This window comes from Euleptes europaea, chromosome 3, assembly GCF_029931775.1.
Source record: "Euleptes europaea isolate rEulEur1 chromosome 3, rEulEur1.hap1, whole genome shotgun sequence".
In the NCBI taxonomy this organism is placed as follows: Eukaryota; Metazoa; Chordata; class Lepidosauria; order Squamata; family Sphaerodactylidae; genus Euleptes; species Euleptes europaea.
In genome coordinates this window covers 114094730-114114295 of record NC_079314.1, presented here as the reverse complement: position 1 = coordinate 114114295, position 19566 = coordinate 114094730, and the positions used below count along the sequence as shown (strand labels likewise).

Genomic DNA, 19566 nt, shown 5'->3' with positions numbered 1-19566 from the left:
GATCTGAAGAACAGATGAGATTTACAGCCGTCGGGGATATGTTCTGTGTGGGGATGGAAAACACCCTCACGTTGCAATTTACTTATGGTGACCCACTCATGGGGTTTTCAGAGCAAGAGAGGAACAGAGGTGGTTTGCCATTGCCTGCCTCTGTGTAGCAATCCTGAACTTCCTTGATGGTCTTCCATCTAAGTACTGACCAGGGCTGACCCCTGCTTAGCTTCCAACATCTGATGAGGTTGAGCCAGCATGGGCCATCCAGGTCAAGGCAAGAGAGGAACAGAGGTGGTTTAACACTGCTTGCCTTGTTGCTTGTAGCAACCCTGGTATTCTTAGGTGATCTCCCAGCTAAGTACTAACTGGGGCCGACCCTGCTTAGCTTCTGAGATCTGACGAGATCACATGAGCACATGAAGCTACCTTATACAGGTACCTTATACAGAATCAGACCCTTGGTCCTTCAAAGTCAGAATTGCCTACTCAGACTGGCAGCGGCTCTCCAGGGTCTCAGGCAGGGGTCTTTCACATCACCTACTTGCTTAGTCCCTTTAACTCAGGGGTGGGGAACCTTTTTTCTGCCAAGGCCCATTAGGATAGTTATAACATCATTCGCGGGCCATACAAAATTATCAACTTAAAAATTAGCCAACCAAGCCCCAAACAGGCAGCTGCCCCAGATGTCACCCCCCCCCCACCGTGGGAAAGCAGGCAGGCATCCAACTGGTGGCGCACCTGCCCACCTGGTGGCACAGGATGGTCTGTTGCACCAGCTGGGCATTGCTGTCCAGCTGCACGCTGGAGCTGCTCCTGCTCCGCATGGTCGGGGCCGGATTCTACAGCCGGCTCCTGCTACCTCCGGTGAAATGAGGACACATTGGCTAAGAACTCCCCCCCTGTGCATTCTGGCCTTGCTTCCTTTAACCCCTCCATTGTCACCACTTCCGCCCCCTGCCCTCTTGTAGTACAGAGAGAATACGTTTCTCCATGGCCTGGATGGGAAAGGGTTAACACAGTTTATTGGGCGGCCCTAGCAGCTCCATAGCTAACAACTCTTCTGCAAGGGGGGGGGGAAGTTTCATTTTCTTGGCAAAACAAACTCACATTCGCCTTGAATAGAGGCTATTCCTGTCCGCGGGAGAGGGGCAGATCGCCAGTCTTAGATCCTGAGCTAGAGATCTCCCAGGACCCACGAAGGGCCAGACCAAATGATTTTGCAGGCCTTAAACGGCCCCCGGGCCTGATGTTCCCCACCCCTGCTTTAACTGGAGATGCCGGGGATTGAACCTGGGACCCTTCTGCATGCCAAGCAGATGCTCTGCTGCTGAGCCATGGCCCCTCCCCGGGCTAGCCTGGGCCAGTGTTATGTGCAGAAGACCATGAAACCATGTTCAGAGCAGTGTCTCCACTTTTTCTGTCCTGCAGCAAGTATTTTGTACCTTAATTCTTACTAGTGGAGTCATTACATGGCCTGTGATGGGAGCCCAGACCCGACGGTCCCCCAGGAAATCAACACATTCATGAGCTTGTGGCAAGAAGATAAGAACAACAATATTCAGGTCGTTATGAAGAAGGGGAACAGAGTGCTGGAGGTAAGTCTTTACAGTGATCCCCTACAGTGTTTGTTCTGTGCTGGTCATTGGCTAAATGGCCAATTTGGGGGGAGTCTGTCCGGGAGGAGGACTCTTAGGGCTTTTTAGCTTGGAAAGAAGGTGGTTAAGGGGAGATACAATAGAGGTCTATAAAATTATGCATGGTATGGAGAGAGTGGAGAAGCTTTTCTCCCTCTCTCATAATACCAGAATGCGGGGTCATCTGCTGAAGCTGGAGGGTGAGAGATAAAAGGATTTCTTCACACAACACATAGTTAAATGGTGGAACTCCCTGCCCCAGGATGTGGTGAAGGCTGCCAACTTAAGAACATAATAACATAAGAAAAGCCATGCTGGATCAGACCAAGGTCCATCAAGTCCAGCAGTCTGTTCACACAGTGGCCAACCAGGTGTCTTTAAGAAGCCCACAAACAAGACAACTGCAGCACCATCCTGCCTGTGTTCCACAGCACCTAATATATTCAGCATGCCCCTCTGATCATGGAGAGAATAGGTATGCATCATGACTAGTATCCATTTTAACTAGTAGCCATGAATACCCCTCTCCTCCATGAACATGTCCACTCCCCTCTTAAAGCCTTCTCAGCCCCAACTACCTCACAAGGTGCCTGTTGGGAGAGGAAGGGAAGGCAATTGTATGCTGCTTTGAGACTCCTTGGCTTAAAGGTAGAGAAAAGCAGGGTATAAAAACCAACTCTTCTTCTTGTTCATCCTTCAAAGGGGGCATGCATGATTCTCTCTCCCTATTTTAGTTTCACAACAGAAAAAGGTGCCAAAACAGAGGTCTGCCTCATCCAGTATTATCTAGGGTTGACATAATACTAGAACGCGGGGTCATCTGCTGAAGCTGGAGGGTGAGAGATTCAAAACTGATAAAAGGAAGTATTTCTTCATGCAACGCATAGTTAAATTGTGGAACTCCCTGCCCCAGGATGTGGTGATGGCTCCCAAGTTGGAAGGCTTTAAGAGGGGAGTGGACATTTTCATGGACGAGAGGGGTATTCATGGCTACTAGTTAAAATGGCTACTAGTCATGATGCATGCTTATTCGCTCCAGGATCAGAGGAGTGTGCCTGTTATATTAGGTGCTGTGGAACACAGGCAGGATGGTGCTGCTGCAGTCGTCTTGTTTGTGGGCTTCCTAGAAGCACCTGGTTGGCCACTGTGTGAACAGACTGCTTGACTTGATGGGCCTTGGTCTGATCCAGCAGGGCTTTTCTTATGTTCTAAACAGCTGAAGTCTCCTCTAAGAAGGCTTCAGTGGCCATAGGTTGGACCTATGTTCACCATAACGTCTACTTTGGCTCCCAGTTAACCTAGACAGTGTGCTGTCTTTTAGTTAATCCAGAAGCTACAGTTTTCCATCCTGGATGCTCCTTATGAAGAGCTGACTTCAGCAGATGTGGCACGATACCAAGAAACCATTCAAAAACTGCAGGCTCTCCTTCATCAGAAATACAAGGAAGCAACAGAACAAATGCTGAAGGTAAACAGATGCTCAGTTTTATTTCACAGTCTCAGAGTACAGTTCACATTTAGGGCTCATTAATGCATGGTGTTTTATTTTAGACCTACAGGGCTGGTTCAAGGTACTTTATTGTCCCTGTTTGATTCGGAGAGATAAGGTGATGTGAAGCGCAGCAGGGAGTTCCTGGGATCCTTACAGCTGCTTATTTTCTCAGGGTAGAGAGCCATAAAATGCAGAAAGAGGTCAGAGAGAGAGAGAGCAGGAGATGTATTTCCACAGGGAGGTAACCATTTGCCTACCTGCACAGGATGGATAGCTGTTGTAAAACATGACCTCGGGGTGGAAATGTGTGAGACGTGTGGTCCAGGATAATTGGAGGGAGATTAGGGTGCACCTTCCCACATGTGACAAATTCCCTAAATCTGGATTGCGAGAAGCATCCTGCCCACACAAGGCAGGAAGGATTAAAAGGTTGAATCATCCATTATTAGTTCATTCAAATGCTTTGCCCAAATGCTTTGCCATAGAATGGAATCATAGAGTTGGAAGGGGCCATACAGGCCATCTAGTCCAACCCCCTGCTTAATGCAGGATCAGCCTAGAGCATCCCTGACAAGTGCTTGTCCAGCCTCTTAAAGACTGCCGGTGAGGGGGAGTTCACCACCTCCCTAGGTTGCTGATTCCACTGTCGAACAACTCTTACTATAAAATATTTTTTCCTAATATCCAGCCAGTACCTTTCTGCCAGCAATGTCCTGTGACTGGTTGGGGGATTTTCTGCATTTTTATTTTCCTCACTTCTAAATTCCTGTTTCTTTGGGGAGGAGGTGTTCAGTTCCACATGTGTTTTGCTCCCTCTAGTGATTGATTCGATATCACACAGCGTATCTCCCTGCAGATATAAACTGCAGGTTTTCATGCAAGTTGTGTGATGTCGAATCAACCACTAGAGGGAGCAAAACATGTGCGGAACGACCCCCCCCCCCGAAGAAACAGGAACTTACAAGCAAGGAAAATGGCAATGTGGGAAAGCCCTGGTTCTAAATCTGTTGGCTTGGACATGACTATTTGCAGCCTGGGCCCCGGGCTGCCACCAATGGAGTGTATGGAAATATTGAAAGCGATGACATCTCATGAGATAGGTTAAGTTTGCCCGAATCTTACAGGCAGAAAGGGCAGAATTCAACAGAGGGGTGCCATTTTGAGTGGCAGCTCTGCATTGAGAGCCAGCTGAATAACACCTGTTTTCCTTTTACTTGCTTAATAGTTCTCTTTGTTTTGATGGTCTTTGTAGCAAGCCAGCAGTTATGCTGAATCCGAGAGTGGAAACATGGAGGTGGTGATTAAAGACGCAAATGTCACATTGTGCATTTGGGCAAATCTCAAGAAGAACCCAAGGTACGTTTTTCAAGTCAGTGGCCATCTTGGAGCCTGTTCAAGCACCACCTTTGTGGTGTGAGAACCACGTTGGTGTTTTTCATCCCCTGACACAACCTGATAACATCAATAAAGAGTGACTGCAGCAGCAGAAAAGAGCAAGAGTCCAGTGGCGCCTTAAAGACTAACAAAATTTCTGGCAGGGATGACCTTTCGTGAGTCACAGCTCACTTCTTCGGATCTTGAAGAAGTGAGCTGTGACTCACGAAAGCTCATACCGTGTCACAAATTTTGTTTGTCTTTAAGGTGCTACTGGACTCTTGCTCTTTTCTACTGCTGCAGACAGACTAACACGGCTACTCATATTGTCGGGTGGTGGTGTTGTGAAAGGTAACCACAATCCTGGCATTGCAACCTTCTTTTGTAAGCTGCCTTAAGGACTTCATGGTGAAAGGTAAATTCTGTAAGAGTAACTTCTTGTATTAATAATGTCATAAGAATGTAAGAACATAAGAAAAGCCCTGCTGGATCAGACCATGGCCCATCAAGTCCAGCAGTCTGTTCACACAGCGGCCAACCAGGTGCCTCTAGGAAGCCCACAAACAAGACGTCTGCAGCAACATTATCCTGCCTGTGTTCCACAGCACCTAATACAATAGGCATGCTCCTCTGATCCTGGAGAGAACAGGTATGCATCATGACTAGTATCCATTTTAACTAGTAGCCATGAATACCCCTCTCCTCCATGAACATATCTACTCCCCTCTTAAAGCCTTCCAAGGTGGCAGCCATCACCACATCCTGGGGCAGGGAGTTCCACAGTAACTATGCATTGTGTGAAGAAATACTTTCTTTTATCTGGTTTGAATCTCTCACCCTCCAGCTTCAGCAGATGACCCCGCATTCTGGTATTATAAGCTTTTCTCCCTGTCCTATCTAAAGGGTGCAGATTTGCCTTGCAAAATATCCAGAGTCGAGGAGGTTCCTCCCTAGACAGGAAAATCCATTACAGAACTTCATTTAGGAATACAGACAGAGGTATAAAAAGGGACTTCACTGAGTAACTATCAGCAGCAGGATGAGGCGGGCTTCTCAGCTGAAATCCTAGTTCAGCCCTCTGTGGCCTTTTATGCAGGGGCGTTTCCCCACGGTCACCCTCGCTGACTTGTTCGGGACTTCTTTTTAATTATGCATTCCTTTCCTGCCTGTCAGAGGTCACCTCGCTCTCCCCGCAGGTTTTTCCTGTGTTTTTCAGATGCTGTTTTAGCCAGAATCTGGAAAATGCAGGGAAAACATGTGGGGAGAGTGAAGCGATCTCTGACGGGCAGAAAAGGCATGCATAATCAAAAGGAAGCCCCGAAGCAGTCGGCGGGGGTGACCATGGGGAAACGTCCCTGCATAAAAGGCCTGTTTTGACCTTCACCCCTTCTTCAGGCAAGTTGTCCACCTTATCTACAAAGTGGCTCCATTCATTTATTCCTTTATCTTTTATATCCTTATATCCTAAAAAGCACCAAATGTTCCGGGGGATGGGAGAACGATGGTTTGGTGACACCATAGGAGCTTATCCAATTAGCACTTCCCACAGATGTTTTTTGCTTCAAACTTTCAACACTGGGGTGCTAGGAAGCTACGTTTGGGGAAGGCCTTGGCCTCTATGACTGGTTGTTGGCCCCAGAGAGCCAGTGTGGTGTGGTGGTTAAGAGCAGTGGTTTGGAGTGGTGGTCTCTGATCTGGAGAAACAGGTTTGATTCCCCACTCCTCCACATGAGCGGCAGAGGCTAATCTGGTGAACTGGACTTGTTTCTCCACTCCTACACTTGAAGCCAGCTGGGTGACCTTGGGCTAGTCACAGTTCTCTCTGAACTCTCTCAGTCCCACCTATCTCACAGGGTGTCTGATGTGGGGAGGGGAAGTGAAGGTGATTGTAAGCCAGTTTGATTTTTCCTTAAGTGGTAAAGAAAGTTGGCATATAAAAACCAAGTCTTCTTCTTCTTCTTCCTCCTCTCCTTCCTTCTCCTTCCTTCCTTCCTTCTTCTTACGTTCTTATTGTTTTGTTTCAATTCGTCCCCACCAGGTTCAGATACCAAATATTTCGCGATGAAGAGCGAAAGCCAATAAATGGCTTTCAGCTCCCCAAACCCCTGGCCATCTGCAACATCGCAGTTTGCATCTTGCACACTCATTACGACCATCTGTCCCCCTTGGAGTCTTTTCCAACAGAGCCCCCGAAGCTGGATTTTCTAGCCCGCGGTCCTCCTGTCATTGCGATCGCTGAGGTGAAGGAAGGAGAAGGGGATAACAAAGGGGCTGAAGAGGCAGCTTTGGAAATCCACCCTGGGCAATCTACGCATACCGTGAAGGTAAGGTGGGAGCAAGAGGAAAGATAGCATTTAGAATTTGCATTAGTGAAAACTGTTAACCTCAGTTGAGGATTTAGTAATATACAAAATGTAATTGATTAATCCGGGGAAATTCTTGACGTAGTTAAAAGGCCAGTTTAATAATCGTACCTAGTATTAAAATTGTGCCCTTGGACAAAGATTGGGAGAGAAGAAGAAGAAGAGTTGGTTTTTATATGCCGACTTTCTTTACCACTTAAGGAAGAATCACACCGGCTTACAATCACCTTCCCTTCCCCTCCCCACAACAGTCACCCTGTGAGGTAGGTGAGGCTGAGAGAGTGTGACTAGCCCAAGGTCACCCAGCTGGTTTCGTGTGTAGGAGTGGGAAAACCAGTCCAGATCACCAGATTAGCCTCTGCCACTCATGTGGAGGAGTGATCAAACCCAGTTCTCCTCAAACCCGGTTCTCCACATCAGAGTCCACCAGAGGAGGTCTATGTATAGGGTTGCCAGCTCAAGGATAAAAGAACATGAAAGATACTGCAGACTTGGCCAACCTGAGAAATCAGCAGTGGCTGAACATGGACTGACACAAACAGGACACAGGGTCTTATTCCAAGACACTGAAAGACTGGACAATTCTACCAACTATTTTGTCAGATTGCACAGAGAAGCCATTGAAATTCATAAACATCAGCACAACTTTAACAGAAAAGAAGAGAGTTTAAGAATGAATAAGGCTTGGCTTCCTGTTCTGAAAACCTCCAGACTAACAAAGACAACAGTCGACAATAGCCGTGCAGATTAGCTTTGGATTTCACACATTAACAGATCACTTCAGGATACAATGGTTCCATATTAACATACCACACCCTCATTAGCACATTATCTTGATACTTACAGGACAATGATTAGCACATTACTTTTGCAGGACAGTACTCAGCTCAAACCCAACCTCTTTCTGACTATATATTACTCTTCCTACACACTTGACACTGAGAGACACTGTCCTTCAGTGTTACTACTCTGAAGATGCCTGCCACAGTTGCTGGCGAAACGTCAGGAAAGAAAATTCCAAGACCACGGTTACACAGCCCGGATAACCTACAAGAACCAATGAACTCTGACTGTGAAAGCCTTCGACAACATTTTGACCATCTTGACCATTTTGGCTAATTTGGCCACGTTGTCTTTTGTATATATTGTATATAGTTGCTGTTCAGTACCTCTTGTGTGTTTAGTCATATCTTTGCATGTTATCATATAGGTTAGTTAGTCATGTTCTATAGTATGATTCATTTCCTATAAACTGTGCATGTTTAAATATTGAGAGTGCTGTGATTTGTTTTGTTTTGAAATTCTCTCCAGGGGAGCTGATCTGTATCACCTGGAGATCAGTTGTAATAGCAGGAGATCTCTAGCTGCCACCTGGAAGTTAGCAACCACTACACCATGGTAGTAGATATGGTGGTGGTATTAGTAGTTGTAATAAAGTGCTGTCAAGTCATAACTGACTTTTGGTGACCCCCCCCCCCCCCTGGGGTTTTCAAGACTACTATGCAGAGGTGGTTTGCCACTGCCTTCCTTGGTATAGCATTCCCGGTCTTCCTTGGCGGTCTCCCAACCAAGTATTGACCAGGGCTGACCCTGCTTAACTTCCGAGATCTGATGAGATCGGGCTAGCCTGGGCTATGTACTAGACAGACAGACAGAAATGAATTTGGACTCTTGTCCTCATTGATGACCATCACACAACATAAAAACCTTAGCTCAGCATCTCCCACACAGGTTTTCAAACAGTATCATCTTCATCTGCAGGAAATGCACCTTCTCACCCAAGCCTTTAAAATACGTTCAGACTAGAGCATATGAAAAGTTCTGAGTCTCCCGGGACCCAACTTGAATGTTTCTGCTAGGGTTGCCAACCTCCAGGAACTAGCTGGAAATCTCCTTCTATTACAACTGATCTCCAGCGGATAAGAGATCAGTTCGCCTGGAGAAAATGGCCGCTTTGGCAATTGGACTCTATGGCATTGAAGTCCCTCCCCTCCCCAAACCACACCCTCCTCAGGCTCCGCCCCCCCAAACCTCCCACCAATAGCGAAGAGGGATCTGGCAACCCTAGTTTCCGCCTTAGCGGAGCGAATCAGCAGGACGTTCTAACAGCGGCCACTCCGAGCCTGCTCATCCCTGCATGGATTAGTCCACCAATTTTGCTTCGCTTCCTCTGGATTCCCCCCAGTCCTGTTACCCACTGTTACTTTTGAGGAGCATGCTTCTCCAGCCCACCATTTTTCTTCTTGGTACACCTGGAAAAAACCTCTGCCCCCTCTAAGGTCTGAATCCCGCCGCTTTCCTGCAGACACTCTTGAACCTGCAAAAGGGGGGCCTTTTGTGGATTCTGGGGGGTGGGAGGGCATGGAGCCTGGGGCCAGGTCGCGTGGGGCCGGTAGGTGTGTGTGGGAGGGGGAAGGCTTTTCTCTCTCCCTCTCTTTCTGTCTCTTTCTTCGTCTGTCTCCCTCCGTCCTTTTCTTTCTCCCCCTCTTTCCATTTCTTTCTCCCTCTCTCCCTTTTCCTCTTTCTCTGTTTTCCTTCCTTCCTCCCTTGCTGATCGACCGCGGGCTGCGCCCCCCTGGTGCCTCGTTTGGTCAGGCCCACCGCTAGCTGCCCTCCCGCCTGGGAGGGCGGGAGGACCGGGGGAGTGGGGGCACCCTCCAGGCTTTCTCTGCGTGGCCTGCCCTGGGATTGCCAACTTCCAGGTGGTGGCTGGAGACCTGGCAACCCTAGCCTCTCCTCCCCACCGGGAGATCTACACCTGGTATGGCCCCAGAATGATGTTATAAATGTGCAAATGGCCCTTGGCAGGAAAAAAGTTCCCCACCCCTGCTTTAACTGGAGATGCTGGGGATTAAACCTAGGACCTTCTGTATGCCAAGCAGTTGCTCTACCACTGAGCCACATCGCCTCCCCTTAATGCCTTATTAAATATGTTTTTGCTTGTGCTTCCTACCTAGACACACATGAGTGCTGTCTCCTGCAAAGAAATGAAAAATACAGTGGTGGAGGAAATGCCAGCAGAGGTCTACGAGAGAAAATCCCTCCTCTTGCGCTCTATTTCCAGAGGTACTGGTCTATGATGTGTGTGTGTAAAGTGCCGTCAAGTTGCAGCTGACTTATGGCAACCCCTTTTGGGGGCGTTTTCAAGGCAAGAGAGTAACAGGTGGTTTGCCAGTGCCTTCCTCTGCACTGGTCTATGATACTGATGAATAAATAGCTAACCCCATCCATTGACAATCTTAAGGGCTGGTCTGTCCCCTGCCATGTGTACTGGAAGTAGTGTTGCCAGCTCCGGGTCAGGAAATACCTGGAGATTTTGGAGGTGGAGCCCTGAGGTGGGCGGGGTTTGGAGAGGGGAGGGACTTCAATGCCATAGAGTCCAGTGGCCAAAGCGGCCATTTTCTCCAGGGGAACTGATCTCTATCGGCTGGAGATCAGTTGTAATAGCGGGAGGTCTCCAGCCACCACCTGGAGGCTGGGGATTCAAGCAAAAAAACCTCGTGCCAAATGCTCAGTTAGCAGAAAAACGAACAGGCACTGATAGCAATGGTCGTTTATGGAAAGCAATAGAATCAAGCAAAACACAATGACATGAATACAACGTAATGTCCCGAAAATAAACAAACAACTAGCAGGCATTCCAGGTGAAACATCTACCCAAGCAAGTGAGAGGCTAGAGGCTAGAGGTGCTGCTACGATCTGCATGGAAACACAGTCAACGTTTTTTACCCACCTTCTGGGACCTTGCTACAAGCTCGCCCGGCCGTCCTGACTAGAACGCGCCGCCTTCACTTGCTTGGGTAGATTTTTCACCCAGAATGCCTGCTAGTTGTTTGTTTATTTTCGGGACATTATGTTGTATTCATGTCATTGTGTTTTGCTTGATTCTATTGCTTTCCATAAACGACCGTTGCTATCAGTGCCTGTTAGTTTTTCTGCTAACCACCTGGAGGCTGGCACCCCTAACTGGAAGGGATCCTCCCAGGGGTCCCCATCTTTGTTGAACAGGCAGGCCCTTTTGGAATTTGGAGAAATGGTGTTGGCACCAAACAACAAAACACCAGTTGTGGGGGGCATAGTCCTATACTTCCCTATACATTTTAAAAATAGTTTATTAAAATGATCCGGGTGGGTGGGTAGGAGAAACAGAAGATTTTAGATTTCATGGGGAGGGGGGGCAATTTAAGTTATTTATTTATTCATTCATTTAAAACATTTATTAGCCATCTTTCTTCCTTGGGGTTGGACTAGATGACCCTGGGGATCCCTTCTAACTTTATAGAATCATAGAGTTGGAAGGTACCACCAGGGTCATCTAGTCCAACCCCCTGCACAAAGCAGGGAATTCACAACTACCTCCCCCCCAACGGGGGGTATTCTATGATTCTATTATTCTAACTGCTGTAATCAAATGCAGGCCTAAATAAAACCATCTTTAGCTGCCTCCAAAAGATTGAAAGGGGGGGCATGCACAGCCTTCAAGAGACTTGTGTGAGTCTCGTTTTGCACAAGGAGAGGTGCTGATATCACACTGCCCTTGTACAACTCTATGGTGAGACCACACTTGGAATACTGTTTACAGTTCTGGTCACCACACCTAAAAAAGGATATTGCAGAGCTTGAGAAGGTGCAAAAAAGAGGATTATGATAAATACACTAGTAGATTTGACTGATTAATTTTTACCTCTCCAGTAAGATTATGATAAGAAACAAACGTAAATATTGGATTATGTAAACAAGACTTTAATGATAAATATAACAGACAACGATTTCTTGAAATGTTTTTATGACTTACATGTAATGTAACATGCAACGATTAACAAGAACGCATATCTATCGCAGACGGACGTTTTATCCCTTTCCCTTTTTTCCTTTATGTATCCTCTAAAAACTTAATAATTTTTTTTTTTTTTTTTAAAGAGCGACCAAAATAATCAGGGGGCTAGAGCAACTGCCCTATGAGGAGAGGTTAAAACACTTAGGGCTGTTTAGCCTGGAAAGAAGGCGGTTAAGGGGAGACATGGTAGAGGCCTATAAAATTATGCACGGTTTGGAGAGAGTGGTCAGGGAGAAGCTTTTCTCCCTCATAATACTAGAACACGGGGTCATCTGCTGAAGCTGGAGGGTGAGAGATTCAAAACAGATAAAAGGAAGTATTTCTTCACACAACGCATAAATTGTGGAACTCCCTGCCCCAGGATGTGGTGAAGGCTGCCAATTTGGAAGGCTTTAAGAGAGGAGTGGACATGTTCATGGAAGAGAGGAGTATTCATGGCTACTAGTAAAAATGGATACCTGTTCTCTCCAGGATCAGGGGAGCATGCCGAATATATTAGGTGCTGTGAAACACAGGCAGGATAATGCTGCTGCAGTTGTCTTGTTTTGTGAGCTTCCTAGAGGCGGCTGGTTGTATGAACAGACTGCTGGACTTGATGGGCCTTGGTCTGATCCAGCATGGCCTTTCTTATGTTCTTGCCACATTGGATGTGGCACATGATTCTCTTACATGCCGTTTTTGGTCTGAGAGTCAGCATGCAGCGAATATCTGTGATTTGGGTCTCCCAGAGTGAAACTTGCATGTTTGTACCTGCGAGCAAGTATCCTGAATGAAGCAGCAGCCAGTTTTCCAAATAGTTTACCGTAGCACCATTCAGCAAGATGGATAACTGCTTGTTTTAAATTGGGAAACAATGAGCAGTAGAAAAGTTCCATGTGGAATAGCTGTGCACCTATTTTGAATGGGGATCACTGAACACTGAGACATGTGTAATGTTAGCCAAATTGCTCGGTTATGAATATGGGGGAATTAGCAAATCAATAACTGGCACTGGGCATGACCGCAGGATCTAAACCTGTGTCTACGGGAGTCTGTTCCGAGGTTCAAAGAATAAGGCGGAAGTATAGGTTTCTTTTAGACAGTTTACTTAATAATATGTACATACACACACAAAATTACATATACACAACACACATTCAGAGCCTTTGGAATAAAGGTGGTAAAATAAAGACGTTCGCCAATGTGGCAGTTTCCCTCTGAAGAGGGGTAATAATCACCTGATCCTGTAGAGGGGACGTCCAAGGCTCCGTGCAGCAGAGAGGAATGAAAAGGGGGCGGGGGGGGGTCCCCTGTGTGTTTGAGCATTGCTGCCTACACCGACAGAGTGACAGCAAGTATGAGAGGGGAAAAGGAAGGTAGCTTATGGCTAAGAGCGACCCCAGTTATACTCTTTTGGGGGTGGGGGATAATGGGATTATCCCCTTGTGGTTCCCATGGTGAACAAAGGTGAATGAAGCCTTAATGGTCGGCTGCTAAGGTGTGACGGGGGCAATTGAGACAGGCTAACTGAAACCTATGGCTTGCGCAATTCCGGGAGGGTCAGAAGACGATCGCTGATGGGTTTATTTTGCTGGATACAAGGGCGCGAACAGCTGCGCCCAGGCAAGTCACTTTCACAATGCCGGAGGGGCGATCTTTAGTTGCTGATATTATGGAGGCTTCCAATGGGTCGTTAATCATGCAGATAGCTGGGTGGGTGCTGGCTACGTGTCTGGTTGTTCCTTACGAAATGGCTTCTACTGGACACTCGAACGGGTCACAGGAAAATGGATACCCTCTGGTTCACTCGGAGGGGCCGTCCTGCCCGTGGTTCACTCATGCCTGTTTCACGGGACTGTGCAGGAGCCCTTTCCATAGCGTTTGGGGCTTGCCACACATCTGGGACGGTGGCGACACGTAGCTTCTGGGGTTGCCATACATCCAGTCTGGGAGATTAGTAAGCATGGGGTAACAGTAATGGCTAGCTGAATGTTCTGACCTGGGAAAACACTAAGCAATAGTCTGGTTCAATGTGAAATAGCTGTAGACCTGTTTTGAATAAGGAACAGTAAGCAGTAACAGAGAACTGTTAAAAAAGTGAAATAGCAGGGTAACTGCTTTAGACTGGGGATTACAGACTTAACCTGTTCCTTGGACAATGGCTGCCTGGCTATTTGAATAGGGACCATGAGCAATAAGTCAGAACCATGCGCAATAGCACAATTGGTATTTTAAATGGGGGAAGGAAGCACAGTAGCCCTCCATCCTGTGAAACAACCGGGCAATGGCTTTGAATTTTAAAAAATGGACCCCTTCTTATTCATGTCCTTGTTTAGCTCAGCTTTCTGCATTGCATTTCCCTGCGATCAGTGAAGGGCCACCGACGGAAGACTTTGTTGTGGATTTGCACCAGTTCATGTCCGTGGGCGGCGTCTACCATTTTGATGCCCTGACGCTTCCGCCCCAAGCCAAACACGTGAAAGGGTGGACCATGGTGGAGGTAATTTTCACCTTTGAAAAAGAAAGAACTTAAAGCCCTTCTCCTGCTTGCTAAATGGAGTGGTCTCCCTGAACCCTGCGGCTGGTAGCCAACGACCCTGTACCACTGATGGCCAAGTTTTCCTCCAACAGCGAGCTCCTTATGCCAGCAGATAGCTCCACCGTCAGCAGAACGGAGTCACTGGCTACAGCCCACGCGGTTCTCAATTCTGTAGACCTTGAAAAGCTCTGAGGGACTTAGCGCTACAGCTTTCCATGGTGGCGTAGTGTTTAAGAGTGGTGGTTTGGAGCGGAGGACTCTGATCTGGAGAACCGGGTTTGATTCCCCACTCCTCCACAAGAAGCCAGCTGGGTGACCTTGGGCTAGTCACAGCTCTCTTAGAACTCTCGCAGCCCCACCTACCTCAAGGGTGTCTGTTGTGGAGAGAGGAGGGGAAGGTGATTGTAAGCCAGTTTGATTCTCCCTTAAGGGGTAGAGAAAGTTGGCCTATGAAAAGCAACTCTCCTTCTTCGATCAGTGCAAATAATAATAATATTTAATTTCTATCCCTCCCTTCTCCTTGCTAAAGGTGCTGGATACCGGTTTGGAGAGCTATCCCTACATCGCGATGTGCGACGAATCCGAGGATACCTCTTTCTACCTCATAGGGCTCACTGTCAGCCTTCTCGACAGCGTGATTTTCTTTGAAGAGCCTCTGATTGGAAGATGGGAGCCCAAAGGTTTGACATGGCTGACAAGCCTTGGAAAACAAAACTGCTTTTCTGTCACGTGCCTAGTAGTGTTAGTGTAGGGGTAGTGTGTGACGTGGAAGCAAATGGATTAGGAGTTCCTCTAGGACGTAACCACCAGAAGTCTTGCTTTATAAGAAACAGTGTCTTTTATTTACAGTGCACAGATAAAACATACCATCACGTACACTACTCCACTACTACTTCCAGGCTTCTTCCAAATAGGTTAGGTGTGTTACAGAATCACAGTTACATAGCCTTATATACATCCACTGCACCTGATCTGTATTAGGCCACCTGTGGACCTGCCCAAAGCATTGCATCAGCAAACTGCCCAGATCCGGATTCCTGCAGTTCCCTTTGGTACCAGCAAGGCTATTGCTTCTGCTTGACCTCCCAGATCTCCCAGATCTGACAGCTATCACACAGCTGTTACTGTCAGATTATTACAACCAACTTGATACTCTGACAGTGTGTTCCCCCCTCTCCATCTACACCCACTGATTCTTCCCCACGACCCATCTCAGAACCTTTTCCCTGGAGATCCAGCATGGTGATGTGGTTCAGAGCGGTGGTTTGGAGCGGTGGTTCTGGAGAACCGGGTTTGATTCCCCACTCCTCCACATGAGTGGTGGACTCTCATCTGGAGAGCCGGGTTTGATTCCCCACTCCTCCACAGGAGCAGCAGACTCTGATCTGGAGAGCCGGGTTTGATTCTCCTCCACATGAGCGGCAGAGCTAATCTGCTGAACTGGGTTTGTTTCCCCAGTCCTCCACACGAAGCCAGCTGGGTGACCTTGGGCTAGTCACAGATCTCTTAGAGCTCTCTCAGCCCCACCTACCTCACAAGTCTGTTGTGGGGAGAGGAAAGGAAGGCGACTGTAAGCCGGTTTGATTCTCCTTAAAAGGAAGAGAAAGTCGGCATATAAAAACCAACCTTTCTCTTCTTCATTTTAATGCTTTTTAAAAATGATCTGTTTCTAGCATGAATGCTGTTTTATAGAAGTCATGTTAGACATATATTTTTTAAATGATTTTATTGTATTGTTTTTCCTTTGTGAGTCACCTGGAGCAGACTTTCGGAGAGGCAGCATCTGCAGATGTCTAAATAAATAAATAATAATTGCAATAGTGGTTAAGAGCTGTGGTTTGGAGTGGAGTCTGATCTGGAGAACCGGGTTTGAGTCCCCACTCCTCCACATGAGAGGCGGAGGCTAATCTGGTGAACTGGATTTATTTCCCCACTCCTACACATGAAGCCAGCTGGGTGACCTTGGGCTAGTCACACTCTCTCAGCCCTACCTACCTCATAGGGTGTCTGTTGTGGGGAGGGGAATGGAAGGTGATTGTAAGCCGGTTTGATTCCTCCTTAAATGGTAGAGAAAGTTGGCATATAAAAACCAATTCTTCTTCTTCTTCCAAAAACACTTGAAAGCACCAGTTACAAAATTCACCAGCAGCTCGTCTGGTTTCCCTCACAGTCCTTACAGAAAAGTGAGGGCATCCTTTGGACCTGTGCCAGCAAAATACGTTCCTCTCCGTGCTGACAGACGCCCCTTTTCCTTTCTGTCCCTCCACCACCAAGGCAAATACTGGCGAACGGACTCGGTCGGGGACGTGGTCTATGACATGAAGGAGAAGGAGATCTCTTTCAAGATGACCAGCTTCGGCACCATCACCTTGCTGCAAGATGCTCATATCAACATGCCTTACCAGTCATGGGAGCTCCGGCCCCACGGTCCTGACCAAGCCGTCCTCATGGTCCTCACCACTTTTGCTGAGGTGCAGATTCAGATTGAGGTATGCTCACCTGTCCCGTGGCGCACATGCTAACTCAAGTCCCCCTCTTTCCAGGAAAGGACTGCCGGCTCAGACCGTTGTTACCCACAAGGTTTGAACTGGCTAGTCACAGCTCCCTTAGAGCTCTCTCAGCCTCACCTACTTCACAGGGTGTATTTTGTGCAGAGGGGAAGGAAAGGTGATTGTAAGCTAGTTTGATTCTCCTTAAAAGGTAGAGAAAGTCAGCATATAAAAACCAACTCCTCCTCCTTCTCCTGCTCCTTCTTCTTCACCTGAAGAGGAGAAGACTGAGAGGTGATATGATAACCACCTTCAGGTACTTGAAGGGCTGTCATATAGAGGATGGTGCTGAGTTGTTTTGTTACCCCAGAAGGTTGGACCAGAACCAACGGGTTGAAATTTAATCAAAAGAGTTTCCGCCTAGACATTAGGAAGAATTTTCTAACAGTTAGAGCGGTTCCTCAGTGGAATAGGCTTCCTCGGGAGGTGATAAGCTCTCCTTCCCTGGAGGTTTTTAAGGAGAGGCTAATGGCCATCTGTCAGCAATGCTGATTCTATGACCTTAGGCAGATGAGGAGAGGGAGGGCATCTTGGCCATCTTCTGGGCGTGGAGTAGGGGGTTACTGTGTGTGTGTGTGTGGGGGGGAGGTAGTTGTGAATTTCCTGCATTGTGTAGGGGGTTAGACTAGAGGATCCTGGTGGTCCCTTCCAACTCTATGATTCTATTATTCTAACCCAACGCCTTGGCTAGTCAGTGCTCGGTCTGCTCCAGCAGCAGTCCCCCTCCTTTTACTGCAGCATACCCGGAGTTTTAACTCCAATCGAAAGAAAGGGCACCTTAGCAGTTCGGGAAGCAAATGTTCGAGATGTTCAGCAGCTGAGCCGGCCTCCTGTTGCTTTTGGAGACAGAAAAACCAGTGCATGCTGATATCGGTGACCACAATGGAGGACGCCGATCTCCTCAGCAACTTGAGAGGGAAATGGATGCCTCCGCTGGCTCTCGCCTATGCTTTGAGGCAGGCCGGAATGAACATCTTCCCAGCCGAATACTCATCGAAGTACGTCAGCCTGAACCGAAAAGTAAGTCCGGCCAACCTTAGTCGTTTGTTTCGATGTAGCCAAATGCCTTTGGTGTGGGCAGGAGGACAAAAATAAGGTGCCCAAAAGGTAAGGAATCAACATGAAATCATGGGCTAATATTGACACAAGTGATTTTGTGAATAATATATAATAAATTTAATACAGACACAAAATTAATGTAAATATAAACCACTTGTAGGTAGCCCTGTTTTAGCCTCTAGGTATCTGTGCTGAACATGCCAAATAAACATAAAAACACAAAATTGCAACAGCTTCACAATATACCCAAACAATATCACAGCTCAGACCACACGCCTTTCAGCTGTGAAGCCTTCTTCAGCGGTCCGAACATTACAATTCTATGCCATTTTGAGAGGGCATGAATGTATAAGAAAATTTGCAATCCTTAGGCTGAGTAAGCCGACATTCTACAGAAGTATTCCTTTCACAGTCAGTCAGTCATCAAGATATATTGAAAAAATGGGGAGGACAACCAACTGTAGAAGAAAAAAGAGGGGAATAGAACTCAACCTAGAAAACGGAAGTTGGGAACCCAAGGTTGGGTGGGATGAAAAAATATATATAAATAATGAAAATATATAATTTATTAGAAGCACTACATAAGAATTAAAATTAATTAAAAAACGTTAAAATAGCACAGTGGCATTTCCTAAGGTTGATATCTGTCACAAGCCAAACGCTTTCCTGCATATATGGCCTTCCTCAGTGGTCTATTTAATTCATATATAAAACATGCACACACATTACAAATATGTTTACATACACAGGCAATATACCAGGCATGTAATAGGCTGTATATATTACCAATTATGCCAACATCTGGTAGGATTGTCTTAGGTTTTTATGCTGGGCTGTATATGTCTCCCACATAAGTTGTAGGCAAGTATCAGCCTATTCAAACCAAAATTACAACAAGCGTCACAATATACCCAAACAATATCACAGCTCAGACCAAACGTGTTTCGGCTGTGAAGCCTTCTTCAGCGGTCCGAACAATACAATTTTATGCCATTTTGAGAAGGCATGAATGTATAAGAAAATTTGCAATCCTTAAGCTGAGTAAGCCGACATTCCTTTCACAGTCAGTCAGTCATATCATCCTTTACTGGCGTCTGTCAGCACGGAGAGGGACGTATTTTGCTGGCACAGATCCAAAGGATGCCCTCACTTTTCTGTAAGGACTGTGAGGGAAACCAGACGAGCTGCTGGTGAATTTTGTGACTGGAGATTTCAAGTGTTTTTGGAAGAAGAGTTGGTTTTTATATGACGACTTTCTCTACCACTCGATTGCTGGATTGCAAAAGCTAAAGGCAGCACAGGGTTTGCTGAATGATGGAAAATTTTGCTACATCGAATCCTAGAAATCATAGAGTTGGAAGGGGTCCTACAGGCCATCTAGTCCAACCCCCTGCTCAATGCAGGATCAGCCTAGAGCATCCTTTCTCCAGCCTCTGCTTAAAGACTGCCAATGAGGGGGAGCTCACCACTTCCCTAGGTAGTTGGAGCTGTGTGTACTGGTGCCAGAGCTGGAAATAGTATGCTGGTGTAGAGCAGTGATTTTAATCTTTTCCCAATCTGCGACTCACCATGAACCACAGCATGGGACACCTCTCAGCTGCAAGTGTGTGACCTCAAAGTCAAGTGATAGGAAGAGGAGGGAGCCATAGGTAGGATTGCCAGGTCCCTCTTCGCCACCGGCAGGAGGTTTTTGGGGCAGAGCCTGAGGAGGGTGGGGTTTGGGGAGGGGAGGGACTTCAATGCCGT

General features: G+C 47.0%; 2 protein-coding genes across 2 annotated transcripts in view; one reads left to right on the top strand and one right to left on the bottom strand.

The window, feature by feature from the left end:
* ETFRF1 (electron transfer flavoprotein regulatory factor 1) overlaps positions 1-19566 on the bottom strand; it is a 95239-nt gene that overhangs the window by 14555 nt on the left and 61118 nt on the right. The gene's annotated exons all lie outside the window — the stretch shown is intronic.
* The window catches only part of DNAI7 (dynein axonemal intermediate chain 7), a 31392-nt gene that overhangs the window by 7267 nt on the left and 4559 nt on the right, over positions 1-19566 (top strand). Inside the window, exons 6-14 of the mRNA XM_056846614.1 lie at positions 1452-1589; positions 2950-3096; positions 4373-4476; positions 6533-6818; positions 9815-9923; positions 14010-14173; positions 14742-14892; positions 16487-16701; positions 17611-17781. Coding sequence (XP_056702592.1) covers positions 1452-1589; positions 2950-3096; positions 4373-4476; positions 6533-6818; positions 9815-9923; positions 14010-14173; positions 14742-14892; positions 16487-16701; positions 17611-17781 — 1485 coding nt within the window. The remainder of the gene's footprint in view (positions 1-1451; positions 1590-2949; positions 3097-4372; positions 4477-6532; positions 6819-9814; positions 9924-14009; positions 14174-14741; positions 14893-16486; positions 16702-17610; positions 17782-19566) is intronic.